This window comes from Pygocentrus nattereri, chromosome 5 (assembly GCF_015220715.1).
Source record: "Pygocentrus nattereri isolate fPygNat1 chromosome 5, fPygNat1.pri, whole genome shotgun sequence".
NCBI lineage: Eukaryota > Metazoa > Chordata > Actinopteri > Characiformes > Serrasalmidae > Pygocentrus > Pygocentrus nattereri.
The window spans coordinates 28299865-28322411 of NC_051215.1; the positions used below are offsets into that span (position 1 = coordinate 28299865).

Genomic DNA, 22547 nt, shown 5'->3' on the forward strand with positions numbered 1-22547 from the left:
AACTGCTCAGGTGTGACCTGGACCAGGACACATGCTGTGGCAGCTGAAATCAATAGCTTTTCTCTAGAGTTTCACCCAGGATCCTGTTTCACTATCTGGAACATTCAATTGATTAATAAAAACAAAGAAAGAAATCAGTTGTGCATTTCACTGATTACAACACACTGTTTTTGGGCATTGATAGTGATTCTCATCTTACACTGATGCGAGGGCATAATGGCCCTCATTCATCAAAGTTGTTTATGGTCAAATCTGATCATAAGCGCACACAAATTTCACCCATAGAGAGTAAGTTTAAGAGCCTGGGGAAAAAACGCTTTGCCAAACATAACTAACCAAAACATATATTATCCAACACAACAATATCTTCTATAACACCAATAATAAGTAATAATAAGTAAATAATAAAATAATTTAAAAAAATACAAAAAAATAATAATTTGTGCAGATGGCAAACCAGTATTAAAGTGTATGTACTTATTTTACATGCAGACTATTATAAACAAATGCTGCAATTATTCCAAGTTCCAATTAAAGACATTTTTTCATTGTACTTTTATATTTAACTAATACTGCACACAGAATAAAAAAATTAAAAAACAACATCTCAATAATGCAGTATTAAAGGTGTCATTTCAGGAAAATTATGACACAATATAAGCACATTTTTCTACTGTCCTAAGAAAGTAAGATGTTTTTGTTTTTCATTTTTTATTCCTTTCAGCAGTCATAATTTTAACATTCTAAAGTTTGTCCAGCTCCACCTCAAACACCGGCTTCGAGGCCTAAAACCCCACCTTTGAGCCATTCGATCACGAGCTGCTGACTGCTGTTGTTTTATGGGCCCACTGAAATATCAACAGTTGAGGTGGTTCGGGCATCTGGTAAGGATGGCCTCTGGACGCCTCCCCAGGGAGGTGTTCCAGACATGTCCGACAGGGAGGAGAACCCTGGGGAAGACTCGGGACGCGTTGGAGGGATTATATCTCTCAACTGTCTTGGGAACGCCTCAGCATCCCTCCAGAAGAGCTGGAGGAGGTGGCGGAGGAGAGGGAGGCCTGTGCCTCTTTGCTTAGGCTGCTGCCCCCGTGACCCGGACTTGGATAAGCGGTGGAGGATGGATGAAATATCAACACGCATCAGGGTACGTTTCATGTAAATGGTATGTAAACAAGAATCTGGCGCTTGATTTCACGCACTGAAGCTGCTTCGTCATTTGGACTCAATTCTCTGCTTATTTCCACATCATCTAAATGTTTTAAGAATCAGACACAGAAGAGCTGGTACGTCATTAAAGGTGGTCAATTCTGCACTCTTTCTTGCGCAACTGATGAATAAGGGTCAGTGTTTATCTTTCTTTTGGTGTTGAAGTGAAACAATAAAGCACACTGCATTGTACCCAATCAACAGTTTAGACTTCCTCAGTTGAGAGCTGTAAGGGAATATTAAAGTTTCAGTAGACTGGACAGCTTTGCTATTGGAACATCAAGGTGAGCTACATATATAATCCAACCCTACTTGTTGAACACTTGAACAGTAATCGAATTTTACAAATTCACTGTAAAGCACTTTAAGATGCTACAAGCATAAAAAACTTTCTATAAAAAGTTTCTTGCAGCATATTATTATAAATTAAACAAGAATGCTCTCAGTTTAACCTTGCATTTTTAATACTTTATTTATGATTCTACATTTTTTCTGTACAATAACCCTATAAATAGAAAGTTCACATAAAGTGACAAAATAATGAGCAAGTATTGACAGCCACAGACCTCTACCCAGTGTTCCCAACATAAGTCCAGAGCGCAGTACATATACGGCTGGTTAAAATAAAAACTTGAAAAAATTTTTCTTAAAAACCCTCATGCACCACTGAGAGGAAAGAAAAATCAGAATTATCACTGCATTTCTGCACCAATGCATTGCTCTTATTAACCAAGATAACAGTAATTGTAGATACAGGCTTCATTCAAAATTTCCCCAACCCAAAAACATCTGATATCTCATAAGTTAAAGAAAGTGCCCCAGAAGTTAAACACCTTCAGCTGTCTATGTAAATTAGACAAATTGTGAGGATGCACAAGTGGAATGAGTGACAAAAGGGCAGCTTCTCAATCATAACTGCATATCTGCAGACATCGGCAGGTTTTTGAACTATATTTTAGGATGATAAAGTGGCAAACCTTCTGAATGTTTATTTCAACAGCACTGAGATCTTAGTAAATAGGTTAACATAATGAGAGCCACTTAAATTTACAACAGTTGTTTTGTTGCTTGTAAAGCAAACGCGTCAGACTCCGGTCCTTGCCAGCCACAGCTCTGTAGACTTCCGCATTCTGCCCCATTTAACAGACACGAATCAGCTGACCAACTAATTAGAAAAGCCTTCATAAACTGAACTCCAAGCACGAGGCAAGGAGTTTGATGTGCCTGTTCTAAAGCATCTTTAAAAAGTTTCACACTCAGAACAGGTCTTATACAATATTACAGAAGAATTTATGCTTAAAAAACAGCTCAACTGAAAATGAACTAAAATGCACTTGTTGTGAAGCTGAGTTTCTATTCCTTTCACCTTTAAATGAAATTGCATGTGAATGCACATCAGCTGGGGAAAATCTTAGGGCACTTTACATACATTAACAAGTTGAGTCTTTAGTGTTGCTATTTTCTGCAGACAATTAAATGTGTCTGATGTGAGAAATACCAATAACAAGCCATTTCTTTCTGTTATGCAACTGAATTTTTCCACAATGGTTGACCACAGAGAGCGATAACAGTTAAAAGTTTGTAAAAATAGTATTGCCTCTCAAAAACAACTGAGGTCTAGATCCACTTTTTGCCTCATTCCCATGATCTTATGCCCATCGTCATGGCAGACATATGACATTCAACTAACAACTGGACTCAGGCTTATGAAGGGCGCTAGATATGAACTCCCATGTCAGTCTCTTTTGTCCAGTTCATGCACACCCAAACCAGCTTCCTTGACCAAGGTAGGAAGCACCGGTATGAACCATGTGATCACTGTGAGTGTACAATTGCAGCCACAGATTTCACAGTGGCATTCACAACGACAGATGCCAAGTTAGGTAGATCTCGGGCCACTCTCTGGATAGGGGGAACATTGGGACCTTCTAGGGTGTCCAGGATCCCTTTACACAAAACAATAAAAATGTTTTATTAATACTTGGTTGCTATTGATGCATAACATAAATCACAATAGTATATGAATAACACACTGTAACAGCACTGAATTTGGGTTTCAAATGTGCAGCAAACAAGTTTAAAACAAATTAAAAATAGGTAAGGATATTGTTCGTCAATGGCCAATAAATGTTCAAAAACAACCACTGGTTTGATAAGAAATATTCACAGCACCATACAACACTAACCTCAGAGTTTTTATAAATGCTACTAAATATAAACATTAATGAAAAAGTTACTGGCAGTACGAAAGTTTTAGACTGACAAAGTCCTCAAAACCTGACCCAGTTGTGATAAACTGCAGAAATTCAGTCCAAAAAAAGTCTTAGGTGCTCTGAGTCTAAGGCAACATAATTGTTTCTAAAATTAGACGAAAAGAATAGACTAAAGACAAGAACTCTATTATCACGAGGTCATAATAATGGCTAGCTATTCTCTAGAGGAACCACTTTCATTTTTTGGTTGCTCGGTAGGACCAAAGTGAAATTTCTTGTACAATATAGCACTAAACAAGTTCAAAACCCTAAGTAACTTTTCAAGATGACTTCTGACCAGTGACTAAACAATGTAGTTATACACTTATTACTCATTCACCGTGCACATTTTTGGCATTACAGGAACCAGCAAATGCCTCCTACCTTCAACAATCTTGTGGTAGGCAAAGTGCAGGTAGAGCAGAAAGAGCATGTGGAGAGCAGCCAAGGTGCCACACAGGATGAGACGCGGAGTCTGACCCACTGTACGAGAGATCAGCACAGCAACCTGGGAAAGTGACAGGGGAAAGACAGCAAAAAGACTGAATCGCCCCTGAAACACAGTTGCCTTTACTGCACTGCATATATAGCTCACTGCAAAATTCAGAGACCACCCTTCATTTATGCAATTTCCAGTTAAAACCACCATTAATTACAAATTATTCATTTTTCAGTGTCAGGAGAAAAGCGGAAATATGTATATAACAGAAACCACTTTTATCCAGTATCTGTATAGTCTATTGTGACTAACCGTAGCTTTATTACAGCTTTCGATCTTTATGGGCGAATGACATATTTTTCCACACCTCCAAAGTTCCGTCTTAGAAGTTGGTTGCATTTTCTGTTTCTCACAATCCATGTAATCCCAAACACATTCAGTCACACCGAGGCCTGGACTTTGGAGTGGTCAGAGCAATATTATGAGAACCAGCACCTTTTTTGTTGGATTTTTCTTCCTTTTATCTGTCTTGTGTATCTGCTTTTCTCAGTGAGGCTTCTTAACAGATACACATCCTTTCAGACCCATAGTGCTGAGTTGTCTGCCCACAGTTGGAGGACAGACAAAAACACCAATTTTTTTCTGATCTGAGGCAAGAATGGAGCTTTATTTTCTCTCAAAGATGAAAGTCGTGAGTACTGTTTAACTTTAAGTGAGTATTTTGGTGGACTTCCAGGTCTTGTTAAGAATCCATTTCATTTCATATTTTTTAAAATTCCAGTGTTTTCACTTATTTTCTTTTGACTTTGCCCTTTTTTATGTAAGCAAATGATCTTGCATCTAATATTCTTACAAATATCTAAAGCCATTCAACTCTGAACCACATTTATATTTGAAGCATCTCGGCAAAATTATTTGTATGTATTAGCTTTTGAGAAAACAAGTACATTTACAGTCCATCAAAAATGTTGGGCTTTGTTTAGGTATCACCTGACATTCTCCTTACCATCCGAAGAGTAGAAAGTCCTCCAATCACCAGCCACAGAATGTAGAAGAGGGAGTGAAAGTGGACGTTGTAGGTGATGAAAAGGACCACACAGTGGCCAAAGAGACCATATCCCTGCAAACATGGTGACATAGTTTGAAAAAATCACCAGTTCACCACCTCAGTATAAACATAAATCATGCAGACATGTTGAATGTCGTCCCTTTCAGAAGACTGTGATTACTTACCAATAAAGACAGCATTTGAAGCATGGTGATTTGAGCATTGCAAAGGTAGGCCAAGAAATAGATGAAGGAGGATGTCCCCAGCCAGTAGCCGAAGCAGGTTCCAATGGCAGTGCCCATCAGTGTACCCTCTCTCTGTTTCAGGAAACATCGTTATTAATAGCAGCAGGTGCCTCAAAAAGAGTAATAATAACTAAAATTCACAGTATTTCATTCTGAACTCCAGGAGGGAACAAATGCATGACGTTCCGAACAAATTCTAACTGGTACACCCACATGTAACATGTATAAAGAGTTTTGCTTACAATGACCGTGCCAGATGTCTTCATGCCATGCAGGAGGATGGCAACCAGAGTGAACACCAGCATCATTGGTCCATACAGCTCTCCAGCAATTTTCTATGAAAGGAAACCATGTGTTGAGCTCTTCTATTCATATTTATTGTAACAGACAGTGATGAATCCCTACTAAGTTATTTAAATTGGCTCTAAGAAGCACAATGGCATGATTTATTCATTTTAAAAACAGTTTTTCCTAAATAGCATCCAGCTTGAGTTGAACAGGCTTACCTGTGGAAAAGCGATCATTCGGAGTGGAATCATGGACTCAATTAATCTGTATAAGAAAAGAGTACTATTAATGAAAATGCCTTATTACAAACACTCTATAACAAACCTACACGACCTGTTTCATGGAACTTACCTATTTCTCACTTGAATAGGTTCAACATCAAAGTAAGGTCGAAGGATGTCGATGTTAGCATAGAGGTTAAAGGCTTTTGAGGCCTGCCGCTTCCCTGCTTGCCAAACCTGTATGAATTAAAGGAACATGAATGATATACAGATAACTTTATATCGCACACAGATAAATATTGAATCAATACTGCATTAAGAAAAGTAGAGGTGGGTGATATGGCAAAAACATCATTTTCATGATACACAATACATATGAGGATATTTTGACACAGACACAATGCACTAGAGTTCTGCACTGAAACCAATTAAAATGAACTATTTATGTTCTCCTTGTAGTGAAACATGAAGTTTGCCATCTTAAGTAATGACGATGTTCACAATATGCTCAGAAAAGCGTACTGTGTATCCTGATAATAAGATTTATCACAATAATTCTAAAATATCATCACACTATCTACTTCTACTTGTGGGAGTCTCACTATTTAAATTAAAAACTGAACAGAAGCCAAAGGGTTACAATTCTTCTCTACACCAACTAATCCCAGAGTTCTCCTTCCTTCACCTGATGTGACTTAATATGACTGCAGATTTTTACGCAAGGTTCACCAGGGGTATGTACCAGATCTTCCCCCTGCAGAGGAGCATGACTGCAACTTTCACCTGACGTTGCCAGAAGATCAGCAGTCGTCTTAAGGTGCATTTATAACCTTTGCATGAGAATACAGCTAACATAAACCTCATAAGACACCAGAACCCTATTATAAGAAGCCAGCAAAAGGAGGACTGCAAAATTTAGTGGGAAGTAATACACTCTTTCCCAAAATGCAGCACCCTAGTAAATTTTGTCACTTTATTCCAATTTTAACACATTCCAAAATATTTTGTGTTCTTATATCTAAACAAGGTCCCATTTACAACATGAGACACAAAATGCTGCCATTCAGGATTACATGCCACAGCTGACCTCATCAGCGACCTGTCTGCCTAGCTGTCCTTTGAGGCCTTTCATGCCAAGGAACTCTCCGTCCTCTCCAGTGTCCTCATCTGTAGCTGCAGCCTCCGCTGCCACCTCCTCCTCCTCCTTCATACGCTGGTGCATCTCCCCCATGTCCTCAAAGCTGGAACCAGAGGTGTCATCCATGTTCTCCATGTCTATTACTGCAGAGCCACTGCCCTAAGATCAAATCATAATTTCATGTAATGAGTATGTTCATAGTTATTGAGATGCAATCATTTTAAGTACGTAGTGACTCTTAAATAAAGCTAAACAACATTACTTGCTAAGCAATAGTTTTTGAAGTCATGACATTGACAAGTACGACATAGCTCAAGCAAATTAATCAAACATGCATGACATTTTATTAGAAACTCATGTCTTGCAGTTCCACCTTGTTCAGTTAAAGACTGTAATCCCTCTTTTGATGGACGATTTGTGGTCAACAACCGTTAATCAGTTTCTGACCAGAGAACTACTCTGTTTGGGTGAACTAAACACTAAACATGACTGTGCGGTACATTCAGCACCCACAGTCATGGTCAGCGGCACAGCTGTGTTGATACTGTTAAAACTTAAAACACCTAAAAATATCGGGTCAACAACATTATATAGATATTCTTTTAAAATATTTATTTTCATTTATTGTGGTCGTTAAATGACACAGTACGAAGCCACAAGTCAGGCAGATTCCTCCTTTGACAGTAAATCTAAGCTGGACCCAGTCATCCCACTGTTTCCAGGTGAGATCAAATGCGTCACTAGGCTTTTCATAGCAGTGCATAGCAGGAATGTGTGGTTTGACTGCACAGGCACCTAAATGATGCAAATCTAAAGCATACGATGCAAATTACCACACTGTTTGTAGAAGCTGCCCAGTAAACTTTTAGTCAAAAAATTTTAGTTACTACTTCCTCCTCCTTTAGTTGTTTATATAAAATATACTGTAGAATAAGAGATGAAAACAAGAGAACAAAGTGAAAATAAACAGCCTCAATTAAACATGTATTAAAATATTGATTATAGAATAAACAATTAAATAAATTAACAATAACAAATGTAAATCATTGTAGTAACACTTATTTTACAATTATAATTGCTATTATTATTACTATGCACTTGAGCCTCGTATTATTATTATTAGTAGTATTAGTAGTAGTATCACAGGTTCTAACTCAAATAATACAGCTCAGTCTATTGAGTAGCAGCTTTATTATAATTTTTAGACTATACTGTATATAAACGTTTGTTCTGAAGCTATAACGTGATGGTCAAGCCCGTGGATGAAATGACAGACAGTCCAGTCTCTGTAGAAGAAGACAGGGCCATAATCTGACCTAAAACGTTTTGTTTTTATTTTACAGTCATCGTACAAACAAACAATCACGGCAATACAGTGCACACTTGTTTACTTAACACAAACCTAAAGCAGTCTGCACATATGAAGTAACCCTACATAAAAAGGGAGGGGGGAGTAGGGGGGTGAGACCTAACCATCTCTCCAGGCTCTTTCAAGCCATTTTCATGAATTAGTCTTAGTAACTTTCCAGGTATTTTTCAAGGGGACCTAAAACAGCTCAGAACCGCTTGTGAAGTGAACGAGGAGCTTGGCTGCGTCCAAAACCGAATACCACTAGCCTACACTTTGCATACTAGTCTAATGAATGGACTTTTAGTGGCGGCGTACGGGCTCTGACACCCAGTTTGGGAACCTAGTGTGGATTTCTGGACGCAGCACTTCTTTTAAAAAGGTCCTCTCGTGCCTCAGAAGCTCACCTCCGGGGGGCCTGCTGGATCCTCAGATCAAGCTAACCAACTAGCCTAGCTGCTCAGCTAATGTTACGTCACAGAGTTTTCACACGACGTCGCTACTGGTTCGGCCACATAAACAACGCGTGCGGCGTTCAGACTGAAATCTTCCAAAACGACATCGTCTAAACGCGTTTCACGCTGTAGATCTCCGACTGGCTGGCGTTGGCTGAGTTACCTGGAGGATGATGTTGTCGTCAAAGCCACCCCACGGTTCCGTATTCGTGTTCTTGGTTCCTTCCGACGCCGACATTTTAGCGGACTTTGGGCTGCGCTGCTCTACAAGTTCACCAGCTGTGCAGCTACGACGCGGCTATACAGCGACACTGACACGCATTACAGTCTCAGAGGCAGACACTTAAATCGGGACGATCCGTCTCGGCAGATGTAAACAGCTACATGCCACATCAGACGAGCGAATGAAGCTCTGCTCTGCTGTGTCGGTTCACTGAAGCTTCGAACGCCAGAGTCACGTGATCGCCGCCGTACAGTGGTCGACGTCGTGCAAACGCCTGTCGAGTTCGTTAGGGCACCTAAAAATATTAATAAATAAAAAATAAAAGTGCACGTAATATTTACATAACCATGTAGTTTGGGGTATATTTATTTTCAGCGTAAGTAGAGCTAATTTGTTCATTTAAATCAGCGTTTTTTAAATATCTCAGCGAAGGAAAAATAATACAGTAACGTGTTCGCGCTATGACGACTGTGACTAAAAAAGCTCAGGAGCGTTCGAAGGACCACTGCCACAAGAAAAGTGTCCCAGGATGGAGAGCCAGATGGGGATACCACGTCCGAACAAGTTTTGCAGTCGAAACTACTGGACAGTCAGACCAGTGAGACTGAATAGCATTGCTTAATTTGCATATTCAAATGCAAATGAATGGGAATTATGCAATAATCAGTCTATTCATTGTCATTTGGTATAGCTTTACCACTTTGTTATTAGTTGTAAACAATGTCAAACAAGGAGTGGGACACAAAACATTTTAACGCATTGCATTAGAAATATTTTCAAAATTTGTGTATGAAAAGCTACAATGTTTAAACAGAATTAACATCATTAATAGATAGATAGATAGATAGATAGATAGATAGATAGATAGATAGATAGATGTGACCTGAGACCAAAACCAAGATACAAACAAAAACTCCCCTCATCCACCCAAAACCCACCACTGGTACAGCCTGTTGAGCACTCATTACATCACTCATGTAACAAAACACATTTTTAATTTCACAATTAAGACTATAACACATGTAAAACATAAAATTATTATTCTATTTAAAGCTGCATACCATAGTTTTATTGTTCTTCTCTTTAGTGTTCCCCCTTTTTCCTTATTTACTCCCCATGTGTGTGTGTACTTCATACACAGTGTACATTTGCAGTATAACATAATAATCCTATGCTATAGACCTATAGAAAGTGCTACATTGAAAGAGCCAGTGTATACAAATGTATATTAGCTTAAGGTTTAATTTAGACCCTAAAATCCGATTTCAAGTTCCATATTTCACCAGCACTACCCGGTCAAACTGAATTTCTGGTATTAAAATATATGATAATATTAAAAACTGAAACAGTTCGCCACCACCAGGTGTCGCCGCCATACGAGCAGAGTGGCTACGGCTGCGTTCGAGTGACCTACACGCGGCGCTTATGCGGCGATCTACTAATCATACGGACACAACGTTTATCTGCAGGTTGCGCAAGCGCGGCTGTTAGGAATCTGCAGTCCAGCGCTGGAGCTGCCGCTCTACGGCTTCAGCACGTTTCGCATTTACATACCGGCTCGTCAAGGTGTTTCACCGGCTAGTTTGCTTAGCCTCATTCTCATCCTGATAAACCGGTTCATTTAGCGAGTTTTATATTCTCGATGTCATCCAGATACAGACTGATACAGAAGCAGGAATACTGGTAGGTGAGATTTAATATAATGTTGTTCCATCTGACTGCCGGCAAATGTTCATTAGCCAAAGTTAGCAAGAGTTAGCTAACTAGCTTAGCTAACCTAGCAGTAAATACTGAACCCTGGAGAGCTCTTTGCTTGTCATTTGTTATATTCAGCCAGAAAACGTCTCTCTAGCGTCGGAGTACTGAATATTGTGAACGAGAATAAGACACGTTAATAATTCTTGGCTAATATAATGGAAAATTAGTGTAGCTAGCTACATATGCTCAAATGCCCTTGTCCCTATCTGCAAGCCGTTGTCAGGTGAACTAGGAGGATCACGACACACGACTCCAATAGCGCACTTTTTAAATGACAGGTATTAGCATTGATAGGGAGGTGAAGAAGCTTGGCTTCGTACATGAAGTGCATTATGTCAGTTTTCTGTAGATAAATGCAAGACTGTGTGTATGTATGTATGTATATATCAGCATTGGGCCTTATTCACCAACCATTAAAACCCACTTTTGCAGTTTTCACAAAGATTTTGAGATTCACCAGTATTTTCCTATTTGGGATTTGTTTTTAGATAAGAACAGAATCTACACATTCAAGAGCACAAAGGTGTTCTGTGGTTTAAGAGCACGTTATGAATCTGACTTAGACTTTTTCTTTGGAACGTCTTTGCAGTTTAGTTTCCATATGCAGACTGTATGGACTAGAATATGGTTACACTCTTCCCTATTTAAAGAAACATAAAATAGCTTTTGCACAAGTTGTAGTGCTTTATTAACCAGTTGTTGGTAACCATAACCATGCTGTACATAAACAGATTTTTGCTCTACATGTTGCTACATCATACTCCCAGCTGTCAACACTCGGCTGATTTTCAGTTCTTCCTGATCTACACACAGGCTGCGTTCATTTTCGACTTAGCTTGACTTTGGCTGACTTGATGATCAGTGTGAACTGCAGGAGTGGGGTGTAAAAACGCTGCTGTCAAGTCGGACACATTGAACTTCTCCTAATGAGCTTGCAGCAATGGATTTGCCTTTTGTGTTGCGGACCCTGAAGTTAGAGTTTTAGGATTGAGAATATATAACCGCTCTGCGATTTATTCCAGTTTTCTCAAACACTAGAGGGCGATCCCGAGCGATTCCAAAATGAATGGGTTGATATGGAGCATTTGAGCAAAATCAGACTTTATAAACGCTTAAACATGTTTAATGTAAAGAAAGCATTCATTTCCTGAACACAGAGCAACATAAAGCATTTTAATACCGCTGTTATATTTTAAGAGCTTTTAAACTCGAGCTATAGCAGTTTAAAACGGCGCCTTGTGTAGGTTCATGACGTCAGTGAGCGTGAACAGCCAATCATCACGCTCTAGCAGCTCTAAAGTCCCCCTTCTGCTGCTCAGATACCGTTTGCTGTAGAAAAAGGAAATATATAGATGAGTTTTCTTTGATTTTTTTTTTTTTTTTAGTGAAATACATCCTTATACTTTCTAAAATTAAAGGAAAGTTCTGGGCGAGCGATTAAAAACTATTTCAGCTTTTTTTTAGCTGTTGAGCTCCATTCACTCCCATTCATTGAGGACTCACTCGCGGGCGCCCTCTGCTGTTAGCAGTGCTGTTTTTTTTATATAACAGAAGGAATAGGGAGTGAGCAGGCTCCTCATAAACCGGCTCTGGTAATACTCCTCTCTACAAATTCACTGGGAAGATCAGGACGGGGATGTGATATTTGGCACCACACAGCATTAAGTGGACTGCACCCATAAACGCGGCCAGCGGGCTAGCCCTGCCTTCACAATAAGTGTGCTTATAGAATTACCCAGGAAATAAATGCGATAGAAAAATCAAGCTAGTAGTAGCATGTCAACAACATTTTTTGAATAGGCTTTGAAATTTTAACAGTGTTTGCCTACTACATCCATAACTTGCTTTTATTCCAAATGGGTCCCCCATAATCATCAATGTGACTTAAAGACTGCATTTACTATGTTAAATGAAGTGATAAAAAGTCTATGTAGGCATTGAGCGATGCTTTGACACAGGCTATGGACTGTGAACTATTCACAGATTGCAAGATTACAGCTGAAAACAAGAAAAGGGCTCTGCAAAATGTACACTTACTAGAGAAAAAGTGTAAAATTGTAAAATAAATAAATAAATAAAAAGCCCTTAACAACAGTTCAAGTCATTATGCCCCTGAAACATCAAGCTGCAAGGAACTTTGTCTTTGGCACTTTGTCTCTTTTGACTGTGTCAGCAGTGTCTCTGGCCTGTTTTCTGTCCGTGCTGTGTGACCCCCCCCCGTCTGGGCCCCAGTCTGTCAGACTGCGTACGTGCAGATCAGAGCCTCGGCAGTGGTGGAGGGGGCAGAGCTGAGCTGTGGGCTGAGCCACTCCGCGTCGGCCTCACATAAAATCATGCAAGCCGTCAATTAAGCTAGCTCGCAAACTTTTATTGGGATAAATACATCATTAACTCGGATCTACCCGACGGTCAGCGTGTATTGGATTGGACCAGAAGAGGTATGGCCTAACAGGAACCTGTTTATGAGAGCGACGGACGCTTGCTAGCTAAGTTAACTACCCTAGCGTGAGCTGGCTAACATCGGAAATGCAACTCGGCAGGCAACCATTTTACCTCATCAGGCAAAGAGTATTTTCTAGTAGCCTTTAAGCTTGACATTTTACGTTATGTCTCATTTTGAGCGATAGTTACTGTAGACTGTACACCTGGAGGTCAAATAAGCGCGTTTCTAGCGGAAATAACGTCACACTCCCTCGGACGACGCTTGATTAGCATTCGCTAACTTGTTGGCATTTTTCCGTTCCACCTTAAATTCTGCAGCTGTTAAGTGACATTCTGTCGCCTGTGACAGCAGAGTGGACGTTTTTATTGTAGCTAGGCTCTTTGAAAGATTCTTCGAAGGTTCTTTGGCAAAGACCGTAGTTCTAGCTAGCACTTTGAACAAGTTTCCATGCTTAACTGGTTCTTTTCGCGGTGACATGGTTCTTCAGACTGATGGAGGATGTTCTAAGCTGTATGATCCTGTATTGAACCTTTTTTGAGATCGGTTGTGCTGTGATTACGATGGTAATCACTATTAAAAAAAACTATTTTCAGTGCTATAACTACAGAACCATGTAGTATGATGCATTGTCAATCAACCTAAAGAACCATTTAAGCATGCAGAAGGTTCATTGAGTGTTTAAGGTTCTATATAGAACCTTTGTTTTTACTTAAAGGATCGTCTTTCTCAGAGTGCTGTAAACTTTATCATAACTTTCTTAATTTGTCTACGTTTAGCCCAACACAGTATAAGATGATCGGTCTAAACAGCAACTTGGATCAAATATGGTTCAGGTTTACGTTAATTTTCAGTCAAATGATTAGCAGCGTTAATTATAATATTACTAAAACGTCCTGGACCCTTTGTACCTGAGGCTTAATCTCTTAGGATGGGCTTCTGCAGACACGCACTTTCACACAGGAGATAAGACCTATCAAAAGCAGGCAGTCATCACGTACAACTTTTCTAGCTGGTTATACAAAACGAAAAGCAAGTTTGGATTTCCTCTGAATCTCGCTAATTATTTTGTAATGTTTACCATTTTGGTATTATTTAATGTGCACTGTAGGACTTGGTTTGCAGTATTGAGAGGAAGAGTGTTTGGAGATTTCTTTCCATGCTATCCGCATTACTAAAATACTGAACAGTTTATGTTCATCTTAAAGAACTCAAACAGGAATGCAGATTTCAGGCCCTGTGTGTTGTAGATGGGTTTTGTCAGGCTGTTTTACGGCATGATTAAAACAGACCCCCGCCCAGGACTCTGGTATGCTGATTCTCAAGAAACAGAAAGTGAGCCTTGCACAAAGGCTGCAGTTTCTTATCAGAGAAAGCAGAAAGGAAATTTCTGCCAAGTGTAATAGTTTCTTGAATGTTTCTAGTCAGATAGTGTAGCTGAGTGTGCATAACTACAAGGTGCCTCATCACATAGTCGTTTATGTTTAATCCATATTGTATTTAGGATTATTGTAGTGTGTCAAAGTCAGATATTATTGCAAGTTTATTCAGTCCCTAAGCAGCTTTTTAACTAAGGCCTTTCACTTAAAGTTAGGACCAGTGACCATGCCTTCATCTGAATAACTGCCATTTATTGGAAGTGGCTAAAATGTGTTCTGTAAAGCAAAGATACTTGTGTCCTCTAAATACTGTGTAGTTGTTAAAGTCTCACATTTTCAAACTGGTGTTAACTTCAACTGTGCACTCATCACCATACATTTGAAATGAAATTGTCCAATGATAGCATATTTAAATACTCTTGATACTTTGACTATCTGTATTTCTATTAATTTTGGTAACAGAATAAGAAAATGAACCTAATGACTCTCATTTCTCTGCAGCATGTCACCAGTAGGGGAAAAAGAAAACACTGCCCTGAGGCAGTGTGTTCAGGCCCGGACCCAGCTGGAGGAGGCCATTGCTGGGGTGATGAAGGCTGAGGCACAGCTCAGGGGTAACTCAAGAGAGGTGAGACGCTTAAGCATTTCTGAAATACACTGCTGACCCTCTTTTAAAGGCTTTCGGTTCAGCTGTTTCTCTCAGAAAATCCACCTCTTAATTTTTGAGAGATGTTTAGAGTGTGTGTCCATTTGAAAAGAGCTCCATTCACTCCATTCATAGTCTTTCCTCCAGAAAGATTTCCTGATTCGCTCTGCATCTGTCTTTCATCACTGCCAGCTTAGTCTTTTGTGCCTTCCACCGTAAACACTTTTGTTCAGGAGGTTTCCATGTAGGCCATTTGGCTAATCCTTTACAGGACTGCAAGAGAAAGAGGGCATTTTTATCACAAATGCAGGACAAATACCCATGCACATGACGTGATAACCGCTTGTTCACCCACACCCTTGAGCTTGCTATTGTGATGTGGATGGGCATGGTAAAACCCGTCCGTTAGAATACCATTACAATGCCTGTGTGGCCTAGGCTTGGTAAATAATTGCTACCTGTTTGTGATAGTTAAAAGAACGGGAGATTTATGTCTATAGGAAGTTGTCAGCTGAGATCACAGTTTAACATGACGGCACAAGGAGAATCATCAACACCACCACTATAAATAGGATGCAGGTAAATATTTAGCTTCATATTCAGCGACTCCTTGGACCAGTGCATGTCTCCTCTGACCCAGCTCTGGTAGAGATTTCTGTTAGTCCTGTCTGCGTGGATTAGGTACTAGGTATTTTCATGAGGGGAGGATTTTCTTTTCTTGAATCTTTACTGCACAAGGACCATTGCTGCTTTGGTCAGTTGCTTTTTGGAGACCTGTTGACTCTCAGTATGTAACGTTCATTTTTTACTAATGACTGCAGGTAGATTAAATCAGGCACAGACTTCTGAAGGCTTGGCAGCATTGTGTGTGTGTGTGTGTGCGCGCGCACGCGCTTGTACATGTGGAACTTGGAACTTCTTCTTTCATATTTACTTATCTGCTGTCGCTGTCACTTTTGATCATCTTGAGTTTAACTACTGTTTTCCCTTCCTCTAAATTTCTGTCAATGCCTCTCTTTTTGTTCAGGTGAAGTCCCAGCTACACAGCTGTATCAGTAGACATCTGGAGACCCTGCGTTCTCGGGAGGTCTGGCTGCTGGAGCAGATAGATCTGGTGGAACAGCTGAAAGAAGAGGCTCTACAGCAACAGCTACAGCAGCTCCACTGGGTCTGTCTGTCTCATAAATCTAGAATTGTTATCTACAATACAGGCTTATCACCAGTTTTGCCCCCCCTATGATCCAATGTGCTAATAGGCCATAATGGTGATTTTCTGACCTCTAAAGGATGTGCAGTTCATTGTGTTCTTGCTGTGATACTAAAAGTAAATTTACTAAAAGTAAGATTTTTATTTATTTATTTATTTTCTCTGTTCATTTTTAGCTCCGTGGCCAGTTTGACATTCTCATTCATCAGCTGGAGAATTCCAACAGCAACGACCTTGCCAACCAGTTAACTAGCTGCTTGGAGAAGTAAGCCACAGCTCAGCCTGCACTCTTAGCTGGCATGTTTGCCTCATCAGGCCAAATTACTGTTTACAGACGCAAGTATTCAATAGAGGCTCTGTAGTGGTGTAAACCCACCTCTTTGCCTTCTGTTTAAAGAGGCAAGACTTAATCATACACCGCTGCACGTTTATATCCACTGTGTATAGTTCTGAGTTATTTATTTATTTATATATATATCCCAGAGACGAGGCACTCAGAAGCTTTAATACCTGGATTCTCTGCAGGTTTTCTGGTCTGAATCTGTCTCCCGAAGAAACACCAGAGATGAGTTTCGAAGCAGATGCTCGCTCTCTGCGCCAGGCTATCACATCTTTTGGGACCATTTCCACCCAGGTTTGTAGGAGCCTCGTACTCAATCAGTTTGATTCATTTCAGGGGAATCTGTATTTTATGATTTTGCTTATCTTACCAATTGTTAGTTTTTTTTTTTTTTTTTTTTTTTTGTAGACGTTATTTTTAGATACAGCTTGTAACAAAGCGGCTATGATTAGCTTTGTGTTCATTGGCTTTACATCAAGTACAAGTTGTCAGCTCTAAAGCTGACCCTATCTTGGGTGATGGAAATGGAATGTGCTACAGTGAACTTGGTCTCTAAAGTCATGTGACCCTCCTTCAGCAGGTGGTTAAGACTCCTTCTCCCAGTCTGACCAATCAAAGCTCAATCTCTGCCGAGAGACACTGGCTCTTACAGGCCTGCCCCGTCACTACCAAGAGACAGGTTTGTCTTTGTTGTGTCTGTAAATATCAGTGGATAATGTTGCTGTTATGTCTAGAATCTCCCACTTACTCATGTTACTGCATAAAAGCCTACTCTTTTTGTTTGTTTAGAAGCTGGACTCAGAATGGGGAGCGCCTCTTGCCGAGTGGCTTCTTGACAGCCGTCCTGTTAACAATACTCCGTTTGGATACCAGTCCAGTAAGAACCCTCAGGATTGGCTGATGGCTCCCAAGGAGAAACCCCAGGTAAAATAAAAAAAAAAAAGTTATACATTATTATTAGAGTGAATAAATACTTTTTTTGATGTTATCTTCATGTCAGTTTCCCAGATGCAAATTAAGCTTAATTCTACAATAAAATGAATTTACATTCTTAATTTAGCATTGGCACTGCAATACAGTTCAAGACTGGGAATTCGTGTCTAGGGAATTGGCCCTATATAATGAGTCAAGTTTAATTTATGTTTAGCCACTATTTTATTTGACCACTAACACTCAAGGAATCTGTGTAGATTTCCACTTTGCAGAAATTCACTTTTTTCTCTTGTTCCAGGTGTACTGTCCACTTGTCCCGTTTGACTTCCAGAAAGCCTGGGGTCAACTCAAGGATCTAGAATTGTGGCTCTTAAAGGAGAAGTCACCCCTACGGGAGCGCACCATTAGCAATGCTAGTAGCAGTAGCTCTGCCTTCTCCATTGAGAAGATTGATGAGAGTGAGTTCCTGGATGTGGAGGAAGAGGAGGGACGCCAGATGGAGAACGATGAGGAGGTTGCTGACACAGAGATACTCAGTGACTGGCTCATCACTCCAAACACCAGCAAGTTGACTGTGACCAACCCTGTGTCGGATGCAGACCGGTGGAAGCAGGTTTTCAAACCTTTCCATGAAAGCTTCTCCCCCAGTGAGTGGCTCCGCAAGTCGGACTGCAGCTCCTGTTGCAGCTCACGTGTCAAGGCTGTGGAGATTGAGAACCTGGGTAAGCTCAAGTGCCTGAAGACTCCCTCAGCTTCAGCTGCCAGCACTCCAGCTGCCTCTCCTGTCACCTCTGCTCCCATTGAAATGTGGCTTCAGCAGACCATTCCTTTGGAGACCACATGCAAAGCCAACGAAACCTGTGCCAGCTTTGCTCAGTGCGTGTGTGATGATAACTGTGGGAAAGAGGCCTTGAGTGCCTGGCTGCTCAAGAAAGAAGGCAGAGATAAGAACGGTGTGCCTGTGGACAAGAATATTGCCAGCAAATCGGCCATCTTCCAGCAGCATGAACAGCAGCAGAAGGTGCAGGCTATTCTGGAGGCCTGGCTTCATCCTAGTAAAAGCACCAGCAACCCGGCCTTATCCTCCCTCTCGGCTTGGGTGTCGCCCGGTACTTCCAGAGGTGAGGAGAAGAGCTTCAACTTCAAATACACACTCGGAGAGACCGATAGCCCCTTCCACAAACCTCTGCAGCCAGAGACATGGGTCCTGACAGAGAAAACAAACAGCAGCAGCACAGAGACGTCCAAGCCAAACACCCCAGAGCCATCCAGCACAGAGTCTGAGGAGGACAAGTGGCTGCTACGCAAGCGAGCCAATGCACAGGTAAGGCCAGTAGCTTCATTATGGAGGAAAGTGTCTTAGGTAATAATGTGAGACTAATATTAGCTTATGTTTGTTAAGTAGTCATTTGTTGTTAGGATGAACCATTAAGCCATCAGCAAAATATGATTTACAAAGATGCAAATAAATGTTTAAAAAGTTTTTTTTTCTGTTGTGTTGCAGGACAGACTTGGTCTTCCCACAGTATGTGATTTATTTTCCTGTCTTAAACTCGATGCGGACAAGGAAAAGTGGCTACATACAGTACCTATAAAGGTAAGAGTTGCTTTTGCTTTTAAAGCTGAAGAATCTGAGCTAAAAATCTATTTTTCCTTTTGGAGAGGAAAATAGAGTAAGTAAAGCAAGATACTTTCTCTTTTTTTCAGATATGAAGACTGCATTAGTTTCTCTAATCCTTTGGTGGACCCACTGAATTGCTGATCGCACACCATCTTCAATTGCCTTACTTTTCACGTCTGTATGGTCAGGGTCTCTCTCTAATCTTTCACTGTTTAGATTGTTTAAGAAGTACTTGTTCTTTAAGAAGCTTTTGGGGCAACTATCCCTTAACACATTGATGACAAATTGAGCTGTACTCGGGAATCGCTAACTTTAAGAAAAAAGGAGTGCCAAACACGTGGAACAAGTTTTTGATCTAAATGTCATGACTAATGAAATGGACCAGATTGGTGCACATGTATAGAATCAAATATATTTTATCTTTGAATGTTTATTTAAATCCTGCACGTTTTAGGATGCTCGTTTTTATTCAATGAATTCCTATACACCCAGACGAGGACAGATTCTTCAGCAGAGAGTGCGTTCCCATTGGCCCAGCACAATACCCTTTTTCTAACCTCCATTCTCCTCTTAAAAAAATGCATTTAAAAATGTCATGTTATTTCAAGTGTATTTTATTTCTTCTTTATTTCTAGCTTTAAAGGCAGTGTTACTTCCAGTGGGATATGATACAGAATTGTTAAAGAAGCATAACTTTTCCTCACATATAGAATGCCGAACATGCAGGTGTCATCTAAAGTAGCCAAAACTGGCATGATTCAGCATGTCTCTTTGTGAAATAGGTAAACAAATAGAACAATATTTTGCACAATTTTTTATTTAACCGCTTCATAACCATGTGCGTGAAGTGTGCCACAGTGTATTAGGCTTAATCTGAACATGCATTCGTTTTGGATGGAGAGATGGAGAGACCCATTCTATCCTGTTGTGGATGCTTAGACTGAGACTAAGCTATTCCTCAGTACTGCCTGAATGCAACGTGGCAAATATTAATCACAAAATATCTTTATCAAATATAAGTCTCCAAAAATAACCACTTGTTTCCATTTCTGCTTTGCCAGTGTAGCTGGATCTCAAATGCTGTGTTGCACTAGAGAGCATGGGCTTAACAGGAGGTACAGCAGCTTTGTGGTCTTTAAAGTTGCTTTTACAACAAACCTTGATTTGCTTCTTATGATTAAGAAACCTTAGAAAAACCTCCTTCGTATCTAACACTTGCTTTTGGGCCTGTGCCAAGCCCCTCATTGAAGGACCAAGGGTTCTGTGCAATACATAGAGAAACTATATATTAACTTGATACCACTTCATATGAATAGAGAGCTACTCAAAATGGTCCTCAGCTTTTCCAACTTCACTTCTTAAGCCCATACTCTCTCAAGTGCAGCACTATTTTAAAAAATTGTATATGAAATAACCCACAAACATAAGCTATTTGGAATATGACTGCTTACATGCGTTCTGTCCTCTGCTGTGATCCCTGTACCATATTTAACTCTTAATAAATAAAGTGTTAAAAGTAGTGTGGTGTTTTGTTTTTTATTTCTGGGGGGATTTTGTTGACTTGGCGGTATGAAATGAGGAAGCGTCTGTTTCATTTGTCCTGTTTAAAGTGTGTTGATGGTGTAATTTAGTGGGAAAAAGTGAAGTTTGCTTTAAAAGTAGCTGCAACACAGCTCATTGTGTGACACAATGCGGATGTTCTGGTTGCTCAAGAGATACTTAACGTTTTATGGGCCTCTTTTAGCAGTTCACAGTCCACTTCATTATAGATGCAATGCATTTCCACTCACTGGTAATTTCAGGTCCACAACAACAACAGGTTACGTCGACAAATCATGCAAATGTTTTGAAATGAAAAGAAGTCAACATACCTCCTGCATGTTTTAATGCAATCACTGCATATTTGTTGAATGCATTAAATTGGGGAAAAATACATAACATGTTGCCTCTGCAAATCGTTTTTTTCCAATATTGGCAGATAAATAACAACTGTGCACTAAAATTAGCAAATTCCACTGATTATTGCAAAAAAATTACATTCAACTGTTGTGATGTAAGCCATTCAAAGCAGTTTGATGTGAAATGGATTACATACCAAACCACTCTGAATGACTGTTTACATCTTTAAGACTTTAAAGACTTGTTATTCAGAACACATCTAAAAAAAAAATGTAATTCCTCTTTGTTTGTTCCCTGTAGAGACAATGTCAAACACAAGGCACAGTCCTATCCAGCCTGTGGTTATTTCATTTTTTAAAAAATAAATATTAGCCAGTGTTGTGCTGCACTACAATTACCAGCATGCAGTGCAATATAATGAGTTCCCACATATGGGACAGTGGTTACGCCTCAATTCTACCACATCAGTCATAGCAAACTGCTCGTATGCGTTTCAGCTGCAGTTCGACCAACATAAACAGCTCAGCAGCTCAGAAATTGATTCCAAGAATGAATGAACCTTGCAGCAAATAAAGGATGCTAGGTATCCAGTTCAAGCAGATTTAAAATGTAAAAATTTTAAAAGACCTACATCCTCCTGGAGTCTTTGAAATTATTTATATTTTGCTGTTGACATTTTGGCATACTGAATAAACAATGACGAGAAAAAAGGGCATTCTCTGGCCCTCAGATTTGTTCAGATTTTTTAATAAGGCCCCTTTAGTGGTTGAGTTTGTCCCCGGTTGAGGATGTGTGAACTTATTTTTACTTAGACAGTGAACAAAACGTCATTTGACCAGAGGTGTTCAAAGTTTTGCATACAAATGCAGCTCATCTGTTAATATGCACAGCCCTCTACCCCATTCATCACTGGTCAGTTTCTGACCACAGGTCCTCTGTTGAGAAATTACTTAAGCGCTCAGTTTGACCAGCCTCAACAGTGAAACTGATGTGGTAGTGTGTGGCGCAACAAAATGACGCTGCTTTTCAGTTTTAGCACCAACATGTGTTTGAAACTCATCAGCACTGGTTGGTATGTATGTAGATCACCTTTAAGGTAAAGGCCTTCATGGTAATTAACAGAACTGAAGTGACAGAGGGGAGATGTTCTAAGACAGCAATAAAACAGTGACTGCAAGCTCTTAGTTTTCCTGATAATTTTATGGCTGATTATGCTCAGCTTTGGCCTGATTTTAAAGTGCATTTCCTACACTTTTTTCCCTAAAACGTTTCTCTAGTTTCTATCAATCCAAATGTTAAGAAGGGCCATTTTTTCCTTTCAGCAAAAATGTAACCACTTTGCGAGCCACAACATTTTATGTTCATTTTACCATCTTGGCTGTAAATATTTCTCAGTATGTGCTACTAGCATAGGCTAAAAAATATAAATGAAAACACAGATTTTGCGCTGCTTTAAGCTTG

General features: G+C 39.9%; 2 protein-coding genes across 6 annotated transcripts; one reads left to right on the forward strand and one right to left on the reverse strand.

Annotated features, from left to right (window-relative positions):
- Window positions 1-1652: 1652 nt before the first annotated feature.
- On the reverse strand, window positions 1653-9088 carry yipf3 (Yip1 domain family, member 3). Its single transcript, XM_017690655.2, has 9 exons — window positions 8804-9088; window positions 6787-6996; window positions 5830-5936; window positions 5697-5742; window positions 5433-5525; window positions 5131-5262; window positions 4904-5017; window positions 3843-3966; window positions 1653-3152 (listed from the first exon to the last, which is right to left on the reverse strand). The coding sequence occupies exons 1-9, from the start codon at window positions 8876-8878 to the stop codon at window positions 3022-3024; spliced, it is 1032 nt and encodes a 343-aa protein (XP_017546144.1). The 5' UTR covers window positions 8879-9088; the 3' UTR covers window positions 1653-3021.
- Window positions 9089-10390: 1302 nt separating this feature from the next.
- ncoa4 (nuclear receptor coactivator 4) lies at window positions 10391-20706 on the forward strand. 5 transcript variants are annotated; one of them, XM_017690648.2, is made up of 10 exons: window positions 10391-10546; window positions 14942-15068; window positions 16114-16254; window positions 16470-16558; window positions 16819-16927; window positions 17211-17312; window positions 17423-17557; window positions 17865-18890; window positions 19071-19163; window positions 19274-20706. In XM_017690648.2, exons 1-10 carry the CDS (start codon window positions 10506-10508, stop codon window positions 19277-19279), a joined length of 1869 nt encoding a protein of 622 aa, XP_017546137.1. In that variant the 5' UTR covers window positions 10391-10505; the 3' UTR covers window positions 19280-20706. The 5 variants fall into 5 exon arrangements, with proteins under 5 accessions (XP_017546137.1, XP_017546138.1, XP_017546143.1 ...); XM_017690649.2 differs by having other exon boundaries at window positions 17214-17312; XM_017690654.2 differs by having other exon boundaries at window positions 10438-10550.
- Window positions 20707-22547: the final 1841 nt, after the last annotated feature.

Coding starts and splice junctions, on each gene's coding strand:
- yipf3 (XM_017690655.2), bottom strand. CDS start 8,878: ATGTCGGCGTCGGAAGGAACCAAGAACACGAATACGGAACCGTGGGGT. Junction 6,997..8,803: donor ACGACAACATCATCCTCCAG/GTAACTCAGCCA, acceptor ATTTGATCTTAG/GGCAGTGGCTCTGCAGTAAT. Junction 3,967..4,903: donor GACTTTCTACTCTTCGGATG/GTAAGGAGAATG, acceptor TCACTTTCCCAG/GTTGCTGTGCTGATCTCTCG.
- ncoa4 (XM_017690648.2), top strand. CDS start 10,506: ATGTCATCCAGATACAGACTGATACAGAAGCAGGAATACTG. Junction 17,313..17,422: donor CCGTCACTACCAAGAGACAG/GTTTGTCTTTGT, acceptor TTGTTTGTTTAG/AAGCTGGACTCAGAATGGGG. Junction 17,558..17,864: donor CTCCCAAGGAGAAACCCCAG/GTAAAATAAAAA, acceptor CTCTTGTTCCAG/GTGTACTGTCCACTTGTCCC.